At 35.6% G+C, this 15,466-nt stretch overlaps 1 protein-coding gene across 1 annotated transcript in view; it reads left to right on the top strand.

Annotated features, from left to right (window-relative positions):
- VAV3 (vav guanine nucleotide exchange factor 3) overlaps positions 1-15,466 on the top strand; it is a 365,289-nt gene that overhangs the window by 322,945 nt on the left and 26,878 nt on the right. Inside the window, exons 22-24 of the mRNA XM_081308329.1 lie at positions 3,906-3,940; positions 8,586-8,702; positions 9,259-9,346. Of these exons, the coding sequence (XP_081164455.1) occupies positions 3,906-3,940; positions 8,586-8,702; positions 9,259-9,346 (240 nt within the window). The remainder of the gene's footprint in view (positions 1-3,905; positions 3,941-8,585; positions 8,703-9,258; positions 9,347-15,466) is intronic.

Raw genomic sequence — 15,466 nt, forward strand, 5'->3', positions numbered from 1 at the left:
AAGTTTTTTCTCAGCAAGAGAAACAATAAGAGAGGTAAACAGGGAGCCTACATCCTGGGAACAAATCTTTACTCCTCACACTTCAGATAGAGCCCTAATATCCAGAGTATACAAAGAACTCAAAAAATTAGACAATAAGACAACAAATAACCCAATCAACAAATGGGCCAAGGACCTGAACAGACACTTCTCAGAGGAGGATATACAATCAATCAATAAGTACATGAAAAAATGCTCACCATCTCTAGCAGTCAGAGAAATGCAAATCAAAACCACCCTAAGATACCATTTCACTCCAGTAAGATTGGCAGCCACTATGAAGTCAAACAACAATAAGTGCTGGAGAGGATGTGGAGAAAAGGGTACACTTGTACATTGCTGGTGGGACTGCAAATTGGTGCGGCCAATTTGGAAAGCAGTTTGGAGATTCCTGGGAAAGATGGGAATGGAACCACCATTTGACCCTGCTATTGCCCTTCTTGGACTATTCCCTGAAGACCTTAAAAGAGCATGCTACAGGGATACTGCCACATCGATGTTCATAGCAGCACAATTCACAATTGCTAGACTGTGGAACCAACCCAGATGCCCCTCAGTAGATGAATGGATAAAAAAAATGTGGCATCTATACACAATGGAGTACTATGCAGCAATAAAAAATGACAAAATCATAGAATTTTCAGGGAAATGGATGGCACTAGAGCAGATTATGCTTAGTGAAGCTAGCCAATCCCTAAAAAACAAATACCAAATGTCGTCTTTGATATAATGAGAGCAACTATGAACAGAGCAGGGAGGAAGAGTAGGAAGAAAAGATTAACATTAAACAGAGACATGAGATGGGAGGGAAAGGGAGAGAAAAGGGAAATTGCATGGAAATGAAGGGAGACCCTCATTGCTATACAAAATTACATACAAGAGGTTGTGAGGGAATGGGAAAATAAACAAGGAGAGAAATGAATTACAGTAGATGGGGTAGAGAGAGAAGCTGGGAGGGGAGGGGAGGGGGGATAGTAGGGGATAGGAAAGGTAGCAGAATACAACAATTACCAATAGGACATTATGTAAAAATGTGGAGGTGTAACCGATGTGACTCTGCAAGCTGCATTTGGGGTAAAATTGGGGGTTCATAACCCACTTCAGTCCAATGTATGAAGTGGGTTATGTCAAGAGCTTTGTAATGTTGTGAACAACCAATAAAAAAAAAAAGAATAAAAAAAAAATAAAAAAAAAAAATAAAAATAAAATGTACTCTCGTGATTTATGATATTGATAAATTTTTATTGAGGGTGATATGATTTTAATATCTTAATTTGACATTTAGGGTGGAAATTTCCACAAATTTTTTTGAAGTTATTGAGTCCAAAGTAAATGAATTTTTTTTTACTAATATGGTAGAGATGATTTTTTGAAAAAAGAAAACCCTCAAAACTCTTCTTTTTTAAATATTTTTTAGTTGTTGATGGACCTTTGTGTTTTGTTTTTTATTTGTATGTGGTGCTGAGAATCATACCCAGTGCCTCACACATGCTAGGCAAGCACACTACCACTAAGCTGGAAACCCAGCTCCTCAAAACTCTTCTTAAACTATCTTTCTTGCTATATTTAAATTGTGTCTGTGTTTCTAAATCGGACATTATTTTTAATATTACAAATGTGAGGAGCCCACCTGTAAACTCAGCGGCTCTGGAGGCTAAAGCAGGAGGATTGTCAGTTCAAAGCCAGCCTCCGAAACCAATGAAGCTTTAAGTAACTTAGTGGTACCCTTTCTCAAATTAAAACTTTTTTTTTTTTCAAAAAAGCTGAGATGTGGCTCAGTGGCTTGGCATTCCTGGGTTCAACTCCCAGTATCAATAAAAGAAATAAAAATAAAAACAAAAAAGTGTCTGCTACCCTTGATTTCAGAAGGTAGTCTTTAAGATAATTTACTACATTCATTTAGGCTCAATTACTTAAAAAAAATAAATAAGCATTTCTTATTCTTTTGGTTCTATGATCTAATGTCACATATAAAAACTTTTTAAGATTATGTTATAATGTTGAATGATTGTTGAAGTTTGATACTTCTCTTATTTACTTAGATAAGTAACAATGATTGTTTAGCTAGTTTTCTGTCATTTGAATGAGAGAGATTCAGGCTTCCTACCTGTAAAGCAGTGATGTGTATCCATAGGCTTGTAGCAAGAGATAATGTATGCTAATATTAAGATATTTGGGGATCTGGAGGCATCAAATCAAGAATATTAACCATTTAATGTAACAAATGCTATCATCTGTTTATGACATCTTGAATATAGTACAAAATGAGCATTTTAAGTTTTATTTTAGAGATGGTCTTACATGAAATGGGCTTTCAAAAATAATTGTTGAATGAATGAACAAAGGAGTAAAAGGCAAAGCCCACTCCCTGGCTATACATAGCCAGTTAATAATGCTAGATAACAACAGTATATGGAAGCAAGAAGAGTTTCCACCTTGGAAAAATATTAAGTAGCTCCAATTGTGCCAGTCCTCTTACAGGTAACAGCTGTAAAATATGAACAAAATATAAAAACAAAACAAAATGTCTGAAGGCACTGACTAGGAGAATTGCCTCTTGGAAAAGGGAATGATATCTAAGTTTTATGATAGCTTGAGGGCAAGGACTAGGTTGTGGAATTCAACTAGGTTAAAATTCAGTTAGAAACCTTAGGGTATTTCCAACTTGAAGAACCAAGTCTGGAGTTTAAAACAACCACAACAGCTGGAGAGGGAGATAAGAAATGTTAGAGGGGCTGGGGATGTGGCTCAAGCGGTAGCACGCTCGCCTGGCATGCGTGCGGCCCGGGTTCGATCCTCAGCACCACATACCAACAAAGATGTTGTGTCCGCCGAGAACTAAAAAATAAATATTAAAAATTCTCTCACTCTCTCTCCTCTCTCACTCTCTCTTTAAAAAAAAAAAAAGAAATGTTAGAAAGGAATGAGACAAGAGATGGACAACCTCAAATTCTGTGTATAAATTCTGCCTAAGTCTCTGAGTGATGAAGATTCTAAACAGCACAGTTATATTAGGTATTTAAACATCACAGCTATATTCTATAGTTTACTATAACTGAAGGTGACAGTATTTTTGATCACTCTATATGACAAAACCCTGGAATACCATGGGATATATATGTCAAAGACTCAGATCATTCATGAAACTTTTCTGAACACGAGACTACCTATGTTTCCACCTTTTCTCAGGAACTTATAGATGTGTCTCCTCTCTATAGAATGGATTTTGTTATTTTATGAATATTTGTTTACCTTCTCTGGCTTTATTCATTTTCTAGTTGCCTTCAGCTGCTAAAAGAACATTTTTAAAAAATTAGAATGGAATATGTAAGACTTTTCTCTTTTGTCAAGCTCTATCTGAGAAAAGGGGGAAATGGATATTTTCCATGATATTTTCCCGAATAAAAGTTTTCTACTTGGTAGACTTTAAAATCAGAGTTTAGAATTTGTTAAATAATAGATTCTTCATCCAGTGTTTATTATTTATTTTGCATGTTTTCTTAATGTGAAACCGAAGTGCTATTTGATTTCCTTAATAACATTTTCATTTTAGTTTTCTATGATAGGATTAAATTGCCTCGATAATAAATATTGAAAGTTTCTAGTTCATATTTTCCTGCTATCTCTCCCCTTGGAGGTACAGCAGCAATAAAATGAATGAAAGAATGAATTAAAGTGAAATGAATTATTTTCTACTTATCTGACATATACTATGATTCATTCTGTATAAAATTGCCAATGGATAGTTCTAGGGCTGTACGACTTAAGGGTTTTATAGAGCTGAGTCAGCTGAACTGAATTAATGATTGATTTCTAAAAGCTTCCCTTAAGTAAACTTAATCTATTTTTGCCTTTTTATATCCTAGGTGCCCAAACCAGTAGATTATTCTTGCCAACCTTGGTAAGTATTAAAAATGTTTATGTAGCTAAGTTGAAATACCATACCCTTACCTTGAGGATGCCTTAAATGTGGGGGTAGTAAACCATGTTCCATTTCCATTTGTCCTCGCTAAAGGTATTTTCAGATGTAACAAAACATCATAATGAATCCATATATTGCTGGCCTTTCTGTATCTTTATCAGAGAGTGGTGTGTGTGTGTGTGTGTGTGTGTGTGTGCATGTGCGCGCACATGATTGCACTAGACTGTGAATGAAAAGTTTATAACAGCCACAAGAAAGAATGGGGCATAGGTAAATATGTGTCTTGTATTTTAGAAAGATAGATTTCATGAGGCAGAGAGAAAAATATGAATCATTTGAGTATGAAACTAAGAATTAGCTCAAAAAGAATAGTAGAGTCTAAAAATACAATTTGCAATATATAGGAGCAGTAAATATAGCCACATATCTTTGGGTATAGATAGGTGACATACTTACCACTTGGAGGCTGGCAATATAATTAGCAGAACCGAGGATTAACAGTAATTATTTTTTAGATATCTTAAATGTAAAAAATATATTTAGGATCTGGAATAGTTATAATTGTCATCATAACAATTAATATGTACTGAGTACTTAGTATGTGCTTTATATTTTGCATGTTTTATTTCATCTTGTTTTTCTAACATTCATATGAGGAAGATTATTATTTTTATTGTTATGGATGAAAAAAGAAAGGTTAGGGCCATGCAGTGAGTGAGTGGTAGAGGCAGGAATCCAGGTTATACCGTCTGCACATTGCTACACAGCCTCTCAAAATACAAAACATGAGCATATTATTAATTTGCATTTGTTTCTCCGAATGTTTTTTGACTCCTCTTAAAATGACTGAATATGTTTTCTCTTTCCTGATGTTTAAGTATGTGCATGTAAATGAGAAATCAGGGTACATACAAAAATGAGATATCCTGAGATTGTGTAGTCCTAATTCACTTTGCAAGTGTAGACACCACCTGAGTTGTCTGATATTTTTTAAACCTTCTGGTTACTTTCTGTGCTGTAAGTAAAATGGGAGATGCCAGTCTGCTTTGCAATGCCTAGGAATCCATTGCCCAAGGTATAGGATTCTTCCCCTCCCTCATGCCCTCTGCCTCTTTCAGCAGCCACTTCTGCCTTCTGAGTCATTATCTGCTTTCTCTGCTGTACCCTCTGAGCCTCAGCACAGAGCTTGCTGAAAGTATTGGAGGTTTTCTGATAGAACTGGGAAAGTCATTTTTGCCTGACTTAAGACAATTTCTAGGTCTTAGTTTTTGTGGAATTGAAAACTATAGTCCTGACAAGAATTAAATTTGGACATTACAGCTAATAGCATGGACAAACTGAAAAACATCAGGATCAGATACAAATCATGGCAGTATTATGATTGAAGTCCTTCTTTTTCTTCCTTCCACTTTTCATGTAACTAGGTATTATTGTTACAGGGCCATACCTGAGAGATAAATACTAATGCTGCAGATTACAGACATTTTATGAAACAAGCTTAATCATGTATTTGGGAATGAATCAGGACTCTTTGTTTTAAAATGCACCCTTGCCAATACATAAAATTCTATTGAAAATATGACTGGTTAGAATAGTATTATTCCTTATGATAAAAAATCAAGATGTTCAGACAAAGGGAGAGCCTTAAAATAGGAAGAAATAAAGATATTTCATAGTAGAATTTAAAATTACTTTCCTCCCCTCCCTTGAGCAACCTGGACAGTTTATTCAAACTAAGCAGGCAGTTTTGTGTGAAATGTCTTCTGCTAGGGAACAAAATGATCAACCACACCAGAAAATGGAACCTTCAATTTTAGAAATACTAAACTGTTTAGAGAAAATTACACTGAATGATAGCATGGTAGTTCTCAAGTCACTGAGACGTTGAATACTACCAACTATATTACGTGCTCATTATTTCCACATTTAAAGGAGGTTGTTCGTACAAGGTAACTTTTGTCTCTTATATAGGCCATGAAATAAAATGGAAAATCAAGGTGATTATCTTCAATAATCTATGTTTTAGGGTGTCAAAAAGCAAAGACGAGTCATGGGCCTAGAAACTGGAGAATTACTTGAAAATCTTCATGTAGAACAGGAGATAAATACCAAGGTTCCTACTCTATTTTCATAAATGTGGGCCTTAGGAGTGATATAATCCATGTGTCCACTTGGAGGAAGCTGAAGGATGAGCTACGAAGCCAAGGAAGAGGCATATTCAGAATCCAGGAAAGGAAAGCAAGGGAAGTCTCAAGACCACAGACATTCAGCAGGGTTAGAGAGGAAGCAAGAGATTGGAAATGTTCAAAAGAAGTCACTCCAGAGGGGGGAAAAATCAAAAGAGACAGTGTGAAGCATTGAAAGTGTATTATTCAGGAGTTTATTTGAAGAATTTGGAAAGAATTTGTAATAGACATAAAGAATCAACCATGGAGCCACATTCCCAGCCATTTTTAAAATATTTTATTTAGAGACAGGGTCTTGCTAAGTCACTGAGGCTGGCTTTGAACTTGTAATCCTCTTGCCTCAGCCTCCCGAGCTGCTAGGATCATAGGTGTGCACCATGTGCCCAGCTTACATAAAACATCTTGAGAAAACAAAAAATGAAGTCTTATGTGATAACCTGGTAAAACTAGGTCAGATGACAGCTCAGGTTTGTAGAGGTTACAGAAAGAGCAAAGAGCAGCATCATGAAGAAAGGCAAGCATTGGGCATTGGGGAAAATGACATTCCTTCATAGTATGAGCATGTTATTTAAAAATATGCAAGTAGAAATAAGGAAAAACATTTTAAATTCTTTGAACTGATGCTCAGAGCAGGATGTTTGATGGAGTACTTCTCCTTTTCATTATGTTCTTATAGCCTAAGTTACCTTTTAAATTGTTTTTGTATCACTTTGATAAAAATGCATTCATCAGCTGGATGTTGCTGAGGTGTGGTGGCACACACCTGTAATCCCAGTAGCATGGGAGGCTGAGACAGGAGGATTCTGAGTTCAAAGCTAGCCTCTGCAAAAAGCAAGGTGCTAAGCAACTCAGTGAGACTCTGTCTTTAAATAAAATACAAAAAAACAGGGCTAGGGATGTGGTCAAGTGCCCTTGAGTTAAATCCCCATTACCCACACACCCCAAAATGCATTCATTGCTACTAATTATGATATGTGCTATGAAAATAGGGGTACTGTAATGAGAATAATGGAGTGGAGGGTACAAAATGTAGGATGACTTTCTTTAGATGGGATGCTCAGGAAAACCTCACTCTCTAAACCTGAAGGAATTATGTTGCTGGAGGGTATCTTTCCAGACAAAGAACACAGTCTTCCAGGAGACTAATTAAAAAGGAGCTTGATGAATTCTTGGAGCTGAAAGAAGGCCAGAGACAGAGATAAAGGGTGTGGCAAGAGATAAAGTTGAAGAGGTAGGCATGAATCATATCACATCAGGTCCTAGAGTTCATGGATTGTTATAACTCAAGTTACTACAGCATAAAATGCCTTCAGGTCCCTTTGTATTTGATGGAAACCTAACATGCCCTCCCTCAATATACTTTTGTTGAATGCCTATATGCATGTAAAATAAATAATTAGTGTAGATTACATTTGGATATTTATAGTTATATGAATCTATGTGTAAATCAGAGAATTTTCTGGACTATTAAGCCATAAAGAGCTTTGAAAGAGAACAAAACTAAACAAAAGCTTTTTTTTAAAATTTCTATTGCCCAAAATCTCTGATCTATTTTTCCAGTCAATGTAACACCTATATTTGATGTAAGGGGGTCATTCAAGGTCATTCAAGAATATTTTAACATTATATTTGGGGCTTTTATTATGATAGTTTTTATTATTATAGAGTTTGGTTATGTTAAAGGCCCACAATCTAGGGAAAATTGAATTCTGAGTTTGAAAACTATCTAACTTTTAAAAGTAAGTGTTACTTATTATTATAAATTTCTTAAGGTAGCAGAATACAACAGTCACTAATATGGCAGTATGTAAAAATGTGGATGTGTAACCGATGCGATTCTGCAATCTGTATTTGGGGTAAAAATGGGAGTTCATAACCCACTTGATTCTAATGTATGAAATATGATATGTCAAGAGCTTTGTAATGTTGTGAACAACCAATAAAAAAAATAATAATTTGTGCAGTAATAAAAGGCCAAAAAAAAATTGTGGACTGAAGATGCTCAAAAGAGATTTCATAGTGTGTATACAAAAGGTGAAGAGAACATGCGTATGCATGTGTGTGTGTGTGTGTGTGTGTGTGTGTGTTTGTGTGTTTCTTCTGAAGGGCAAGTCTTTTTCCACTTGTCCCTAAACTTCCCACATCTGTCTTTGTGACTCAATGCCTACTGGATCCTCTTTTTATGTATTTCATAAATATTTACTGAGTGCTTACTGTGTATTAGGCACTGTTCACTTTGCTGTGGTTAGCTTCGTAGAACATTTGTGTTTTGACATATTAAAGGGCTTTTCCAAATTATTTTGAAGCAATGTAATTCATATGGAAGTAAGAACAGATCAGATCTGCTACTAAATTAAAATCCTGACAGATCCATATTTTTAGCCTCTGTTCCCTTTCAATTACATTATCCAAATTTTCCATTTCATTGTTTCTTACAGGTATGCTGGAGCAATGGAAAGATTGCAGGCAGAGACTGAACTTATTAATAGGGTAAATAGTACTTACCTTGTGAGGCACAGGACCAAAGAGTCAGGAGAATATGCAATTAGCATTAAGTAAGTAGGACAAGTACTTTTACAGAAATAGATTTCCTGTTTTCATAATTGCATAGACCATCTGACATGTATAACACTGAAGTTGAAAACCAAGGTTCTAATTGCAGCAGAAATAATGCATCTATTCAGACAGTTCATTAATACTTGAAAATATCTGTTAGAAAACAATAATAAGTGTTATAGGCTGCTAATTGGCATATTCGATTTCTTTCATAACATTATATTTTGTTGACTTGATGTGTGTATATTTCTAATAAATTCTAAGTATATATTAGGTTTTGTCTTATTTTTTTTTCTGCTTCTCAAACTTAACTTTATAAATTAAGTATAATCATTAGTCAAGTCCACCCCCACCCTTCCTTCAAATATTGGTCGTATCTTCAACCAATCTAGTAAATATATTTTGTTAATTAGCTGTCACCATTGTATTGGCATAGTTATATATTTTGTCTTCGGAATTAATTCTTATAATGTTATTGGGGCATGCCCTCTGGTAATTATTGATTTTTACTGATTAAAAACACATTTATATTCATAAGTTATTCATTGCCCATAGGTATAATAATGAAGCAAAGCACATCAAGATTTTAACAAGAGATGGCTTTTTTCACATTGCAGAAAATAGAAAATTTAAAAGTTTAATGGTAAGCATCGATTATTTCTTTTCAATCTTTGATCCCTATTTTTCTGTTGTTAGAAAGGTCAGTTTAATTCTATAGTTTCTTGGAAATTTTGCTCACCGGAAATTATTTAAAGCAAATCATAGTATAGTTTTGTAGCAGAATTCTATAATGTCTGACTTCAAGAACTCCAATGAAGTTTTGTAAAAAAATTGTTCAATGTGGATTTCTCTCTTTTTTATTTATTTTTTAGTTGTAGTTGTCAATACCTTTATTTTATTTATTTATTATTTTTTTTAATTTCTCTGTCTCTCTTTTTTTTTATTGGATGTTCACAACATTACAAAGCTCATGACAAATCATATTTCATAGATTAGAATCAATTGGGTTATGAACTACCATTTTTACCCCAAATACAGATTGCAGAATCACATCGGTTACACATCACATTTTTACATACTGCCATATTAGTGACTGTTGTATTCTGCTACCTTTCCTATCCTCTAATATCCCCCCTCCCCTTCCCTCCCATCTTCTCTCTCTACCCCATCTATTGAAATTCATTTTTATGTGGTGCTGAGGATTGAACCCAGGGCCTCCCACAAGCTAGGCGAGTGCTCTTCCACTGAGCCACAACCCTAGCCCAAAATTGTTTATACTATATTTTTCACTGTCATCTAAGTTTGCAAGTTTGGAATGGTATTTTAGAGTCTATACCAGTTATGACTCAATAGCAAATTCAAGTATCAACCTTCAGTTTTTAGTGTGGGTTTCAGTGTGTGTTTGAATGACATGCAGCAAACTTTTAATATGCTCTTCCTCCCTCTTCTTCCTTCCTTTGCCTCTATTTCCTCATTCAGCCAGAAGAATATTATAAGTTATGAAACAAAGAGTTGTAATTAATAAAATGCCACTCATATTTAATATTCATTTCAGACAAGATGTAAAGTCAACTGGAAACTTCTGTGTGTATATTTTCTACCAATTTTGGGCTAGGGTTATGGCTCAGTGGAAGAGCACTCACCTCGCTCGTGGGAGGCCCTGGGTTCAATCCTCAGCACCACATAAAAATAAATAAATAAAATAAAGGTATTGACAACTACAACTAATCTATATTTTCTGTTCAGTGGCTCTCATTATCTTGGACAATTAAATATTAATATGGTAATACTTTTTTACAATACAATTGATATTTCATAGGAATACGTATATCCTAAATATATTTAAATAGAGATAGTATATTGTCACATTACTTCAGATCATCAAGGATTATTTGATTAATTCATACATTTTTTAAAAATATATAATTTAATAATTTTATTAGCATATAATAATACTTATTATATATGTCATATATAATGCATATATATCATTATTTATATATTGCTAACAGTAAATAAATGTTCATCTTTCTTAAAAATGGTATCAAGTCTGTTTCTAAGTCTGGTAGTTTCTTAAGAAAATGAACAATTTGAATATAGAACATAAGGTGCATCTGTACCTACTAAGAACCTTCAGTGACATTGAGAAGTATCACTAATTGACTAAACCATCCATCAAATGATACATACTACATCTTTCTGGAAAACATCAGAAAGTACTTTGTAGATGTTAAAAGTAAAACTGAATGTGAGTGGGGCTGACAAAAGAGGCCAACTTGAATGCCTTAGTTGAAAATTTAAACTAGCTTTATGACAATGACCAGAATTTTAAAGAAGTTGAAACATTTAAGTTGAAAGAAAAAGAAGCCATCCTCTATGGACATAAATATCACATATCAAATTCAGAAGCTAAGAATGAGCAACATGGCTGTGTCCTGGAAATGCAAATTCTGTCAAATTGGTAACCAAGATCCAGGCAACCTCCCTGCCAGAGTAACTTACGTTCCATTGGAGCAAGCAAGCTGTGCAGAGAGAACTGGAACAGCGGAGGTTCTTCATAAGATGAAAACCTAGGAAGAAGGTGGCAAGTGGATGCACAAATAACGAAAGACAGACACAGCTGAGACATGATGAAAGCATGCACAGGGCTCTCCACATCTCTGCAAGACAAGCCAGTGTGAACTTCCACCTGCAGAACTTCCTTGGATGGTAATGAGGCTGCTCCACAGTATTATAGTTCATATGGTCCTTAAAAAAAATGCTGCAGGGCGAAAGATGACTTCCAGCCTTCCACACTTTGGAAGCAGCGAAAGGAACTCCCATCAGAGGAAACGAGCAAAGAGGATGAAAGGAATAGCCACTGGAAAGGGCCAGTCAATTTAGCTTTGCATCACCTTGGTTCAGCTTTAGGAACTTCTTCAGTGATGAAGGTCAGTTGTGAAAAGCCAGTAACCCCACAGCCACCTGGATGGGTAGAGAGATCCCTGAGTTCTTATCTACATGTAAAGCTGTGATTATAGTAAAAACAATCATGACCTGACTTCAGATCATTGATACGAGTGAGCATTAAAGTTTTTGCCTCAGTGTTCTGGAAAAGGAATTAAGAATATTTGTCTTTGAGCTGAGATAAACTACTCTTATAAAACAAATCTCAGAAATGCCATCGTTAGAGACACATGCATGTATATTTTCCCCCTTTACATCTGGGGATCTTTTGCAGAGAAGCACATTTCACAGTGGATTCAAGGGAGAGGGAAATTAAACAAAGCTACAAGTGAGACTAAAAACTAGCAAGAAGATGTAATTGTGAAAAGTTAAGAAAGGCTAAGGAGCTGAAAAGTTTAAGTATCAGAAAAGTCCTTTGGCAAGTGTAACAAATAAGCATGAAAATTGCTGAAGAGGTGCCTGAACTAGGTTGCAGATCTCCCTTTCTTTCTGTTTCTTTTCATTCATTGAGCAAATTTATACTGAGCCTTTTCTATGTGAAATCACTGTGGTTTTGGAGAATTAAAAAATGACTTATCTCATCTAAAAAAAAAGCTTACAGGTTAGTAAATACATTTGTACCCAGAACCTCATAATAGTACTATCCTTTGGACCTATGCTGGGAAATTGGGGATACTGGGTCAGAAGGGGTGGCTCAATCCCTCTGGAAGAAGAGGTTAAGAAGTATGGGGGCTTCTTAAAAATCACAATCATCTCACCTCTGAGAGATCCCTCTAATCATGTTCATTCCAAATAATGCACTTTGCATTACAAGTTAAGAAGTGGTCTGAAGCTTTGAGTTGTTTCTTAAGAATAGTTCAGTGTTATCAAAAAATTGTGCACCATGATCAAGTAGGATTCATCCCTGGGATGCAAGGATGGTTCAATATACGGAAATCAATAAATGTTATTCACCACATCAATAGACTTAAAGATAAGAACCATATGATCATCTCGATAGACGCAAAGAAAGCATTCGACAAAGTACAGCATCCCTTTATGTTCAAAACATTAGAAAAACTAGGGATAACAGGAACTTACCTTGACATTGTAAAAGCTATCCATGCTAAGCCTCAGGCTAGCATCATTCTGAATGGACAAAAGTTAAAGGCATTCCCTCTAAAATCTGGAACAAGACAGGGATGCCCTGTATCACCACTTCTATTCAATATAGTTCTCGAAACACTGGCCAGAGCAATTAGACAGACGAAAGAAACTAAAGGCATAAAAATAGGAAAAGAAGAACTTAAATTATCACTATTTGCAGATGACATGATTCTATAACTAGAAGACCCAAAAGGGTCTACAAAGAAACTACTAGAACTAATAAATGAATTCAGCAAAGTGGCAGGATATAAAATCAACACGCATAAATCAAAGGCATTTCTGTATATCAGCGACAAAACTTCTGAAACGGAAATGAGGAAAAACACTCCATTCACGATATCCTCAAAAAAAGATAAAATACTTGGGAATCGACCTAACAAAAGAGGTGAAAGATTTATACAATGAAAACTACAGAACCCTAAAGAGAGAAGTAGAAGAAGATCTTAGAAGATGGAAAAATATACCCTGTTCATGGATAGGCAGAACTAACATTATCAAAATGGCGATATTACCAAAAGTTCTCTATAGGTTTAATGCAATGCCAATCAAAATCCCAACAGCATTTCTTGTAGAAATAGATAAAGCAATCATGAAATTCATATGGAAAAATAAAAGACCCAGAATAGCAAAAGCAATTCTAAGCAGGAAGTGTGAATCAGGCGGTATAGCGATACCAGATTTCAAACTATATTACGGAGCAATAGTGACAAAAACAGCATGGTACTGGTACCAAAACAGGCGGGTGGACCAATGGTATAGAATAGAGGACACAGAGACTAATCCACAAAGTTACAACTATCTTATATTTGATAAAGGGGCTAAAAGCATGCAATGGAGGAAGGATAGCATCTTCAACAAATGGTGTTGGGAAAACTGGAAATCCATATGCAACAAAATGAAACTGAATCCCTTTCTCTCACCATGCACAAAAGTTAACTCAAAGTGGATCAAGGAGCTTGATATCAAATCAGAGACTCTGCGTCTGATAGAAGAAAAAGTTGGCTCTACATATTGTGGGGTCGGGCTCCGAATTCCTTAATAGGACACCCATAGTACAAGAGTTAATAACAAGAATCAACAAATGGGACTTACTTAAACTAAAAAGTTTTTTCTCAGCAAGAGAAACAATAAGAGAGGTAAATAGGGAGCCTACATCCTGGGAACAAATTTTTACTCCTCACACTTCAGATAGAGCCCTAATATCCAGAGTATACAAAGAACTCAAAAAATTAGACAATAAGATAACAAATAACCCAATCAACAAATGGGCCAAGGACCTTAACAGACACTTCTCAGAGGAGGATATACAATCAATCAACAAGTACATGAAAAAATGCTCACCATCTCTAGCAGTCAGAGAAATGCAAATCAAAACCACCCTAAGATACCATCTCACTCCAGTAAGATTGGCAGCCACTATGAAGTCAAACAACAACAAGTGCTGGCGAGGATGTGGAGAAAAGGGTACACTTGTACATTGCTGGTGGGACTGCAAATTGGTACGGCCAACTTGGAAAGCAGTTTGGAGATTCCTGGGAAAGCTGGGAATGGAACCACCATTTGACCCTGCTATTGCCCTTCTCGGACTATTCCCTGAAGACCTTAAAAGAGCATGCTACAGGGATACTGCCACATGGATGTTCATAGCAGCACAATTCACAATAGCTAGACTGTGGAACCAACCCAGATGCCCTTCAATAGATGAATGGATTAAAAAAATGTGGCATCTATACACAATGGAGTACTATGCAGCAATAAAAAATGACAAAATCATAGAATTTGCAGGGAAATGGATGGCACTAGAGCAGATTATTCTTAGTGAAGCTAGCCAATCCCTAAAAAACAAATACCAAATGTCTTCTTTGATATAATGAGAGCAACTATGAACAGAGCAGGGAGGAAGAGTAGGAAGAAAAGATTAACATTAAACAGAGACATGAGATGGGAGGGAAAGGGAGAGAAAAGGGAAATTGCATGGAAATGAAGGGAGACCCTCATTGCTATACAAAATTACATATAAGAGGTTGTGAGGGGAATGGGAAAATAAACAAGGAGAGAAATGAATTACAGTAGATGGGGTAGAGAGAGAAGATGGGAGGAGAGGGGAGGGGGGATAGTAGGGGATAGGAAAGGTAGCAGAATACAACAATTACTAATAGGGCATTATGTAAAATTGTGGATGTGTAACCGACGTGTTTCTGCAATCTGCATTTGGGGTAAAATTGGGGGTTCATAACCCACTTCAATCTAATGTATGAAATATGATATGTCAAGAGCTTTTTAATGTTGTGAACAACCAATAAAAAAAATGAAAAAAAAAAAAAGAATAGTTCAGTGTTCCATTGTCACTGGTGTTAAAGTTAAGTTCTACCTATGAATCACAACAGGGCCTGGAAGTAAATTTTATTTGGAAACACAAAGCAGACTCTGGAGCTTATTTTAAATCAGCCAGTTCCTCAAAAAGAAGGGTGGCCTTAGGTGGTTAGGACCAAACCTTTTCCCCTTGGGTTTCAATAGCTTGGTTAATCAAAATCTTTGTGTTTCTTAGTCATTAAATTCAAATCCTAAAAGAATTTCTGTATCCAGATTACAAGGCATTAATTTTGTTCTAATTTTCATGTATGCCAGACCATCCATGTCCAAATGCTGTTTATAAACCATCTCCATTGCC

This window comes from Spermophilus citellus, assembly GCF_964194105.1.
Source record: "Spermophilus citellus genome assembly, chromosome: 9".
NCBI lineage: Eukaryota > Metazoa > Chordata > Mammalia > Rodentia > Sciuridae > Spermophilus > Spermophilus citellus.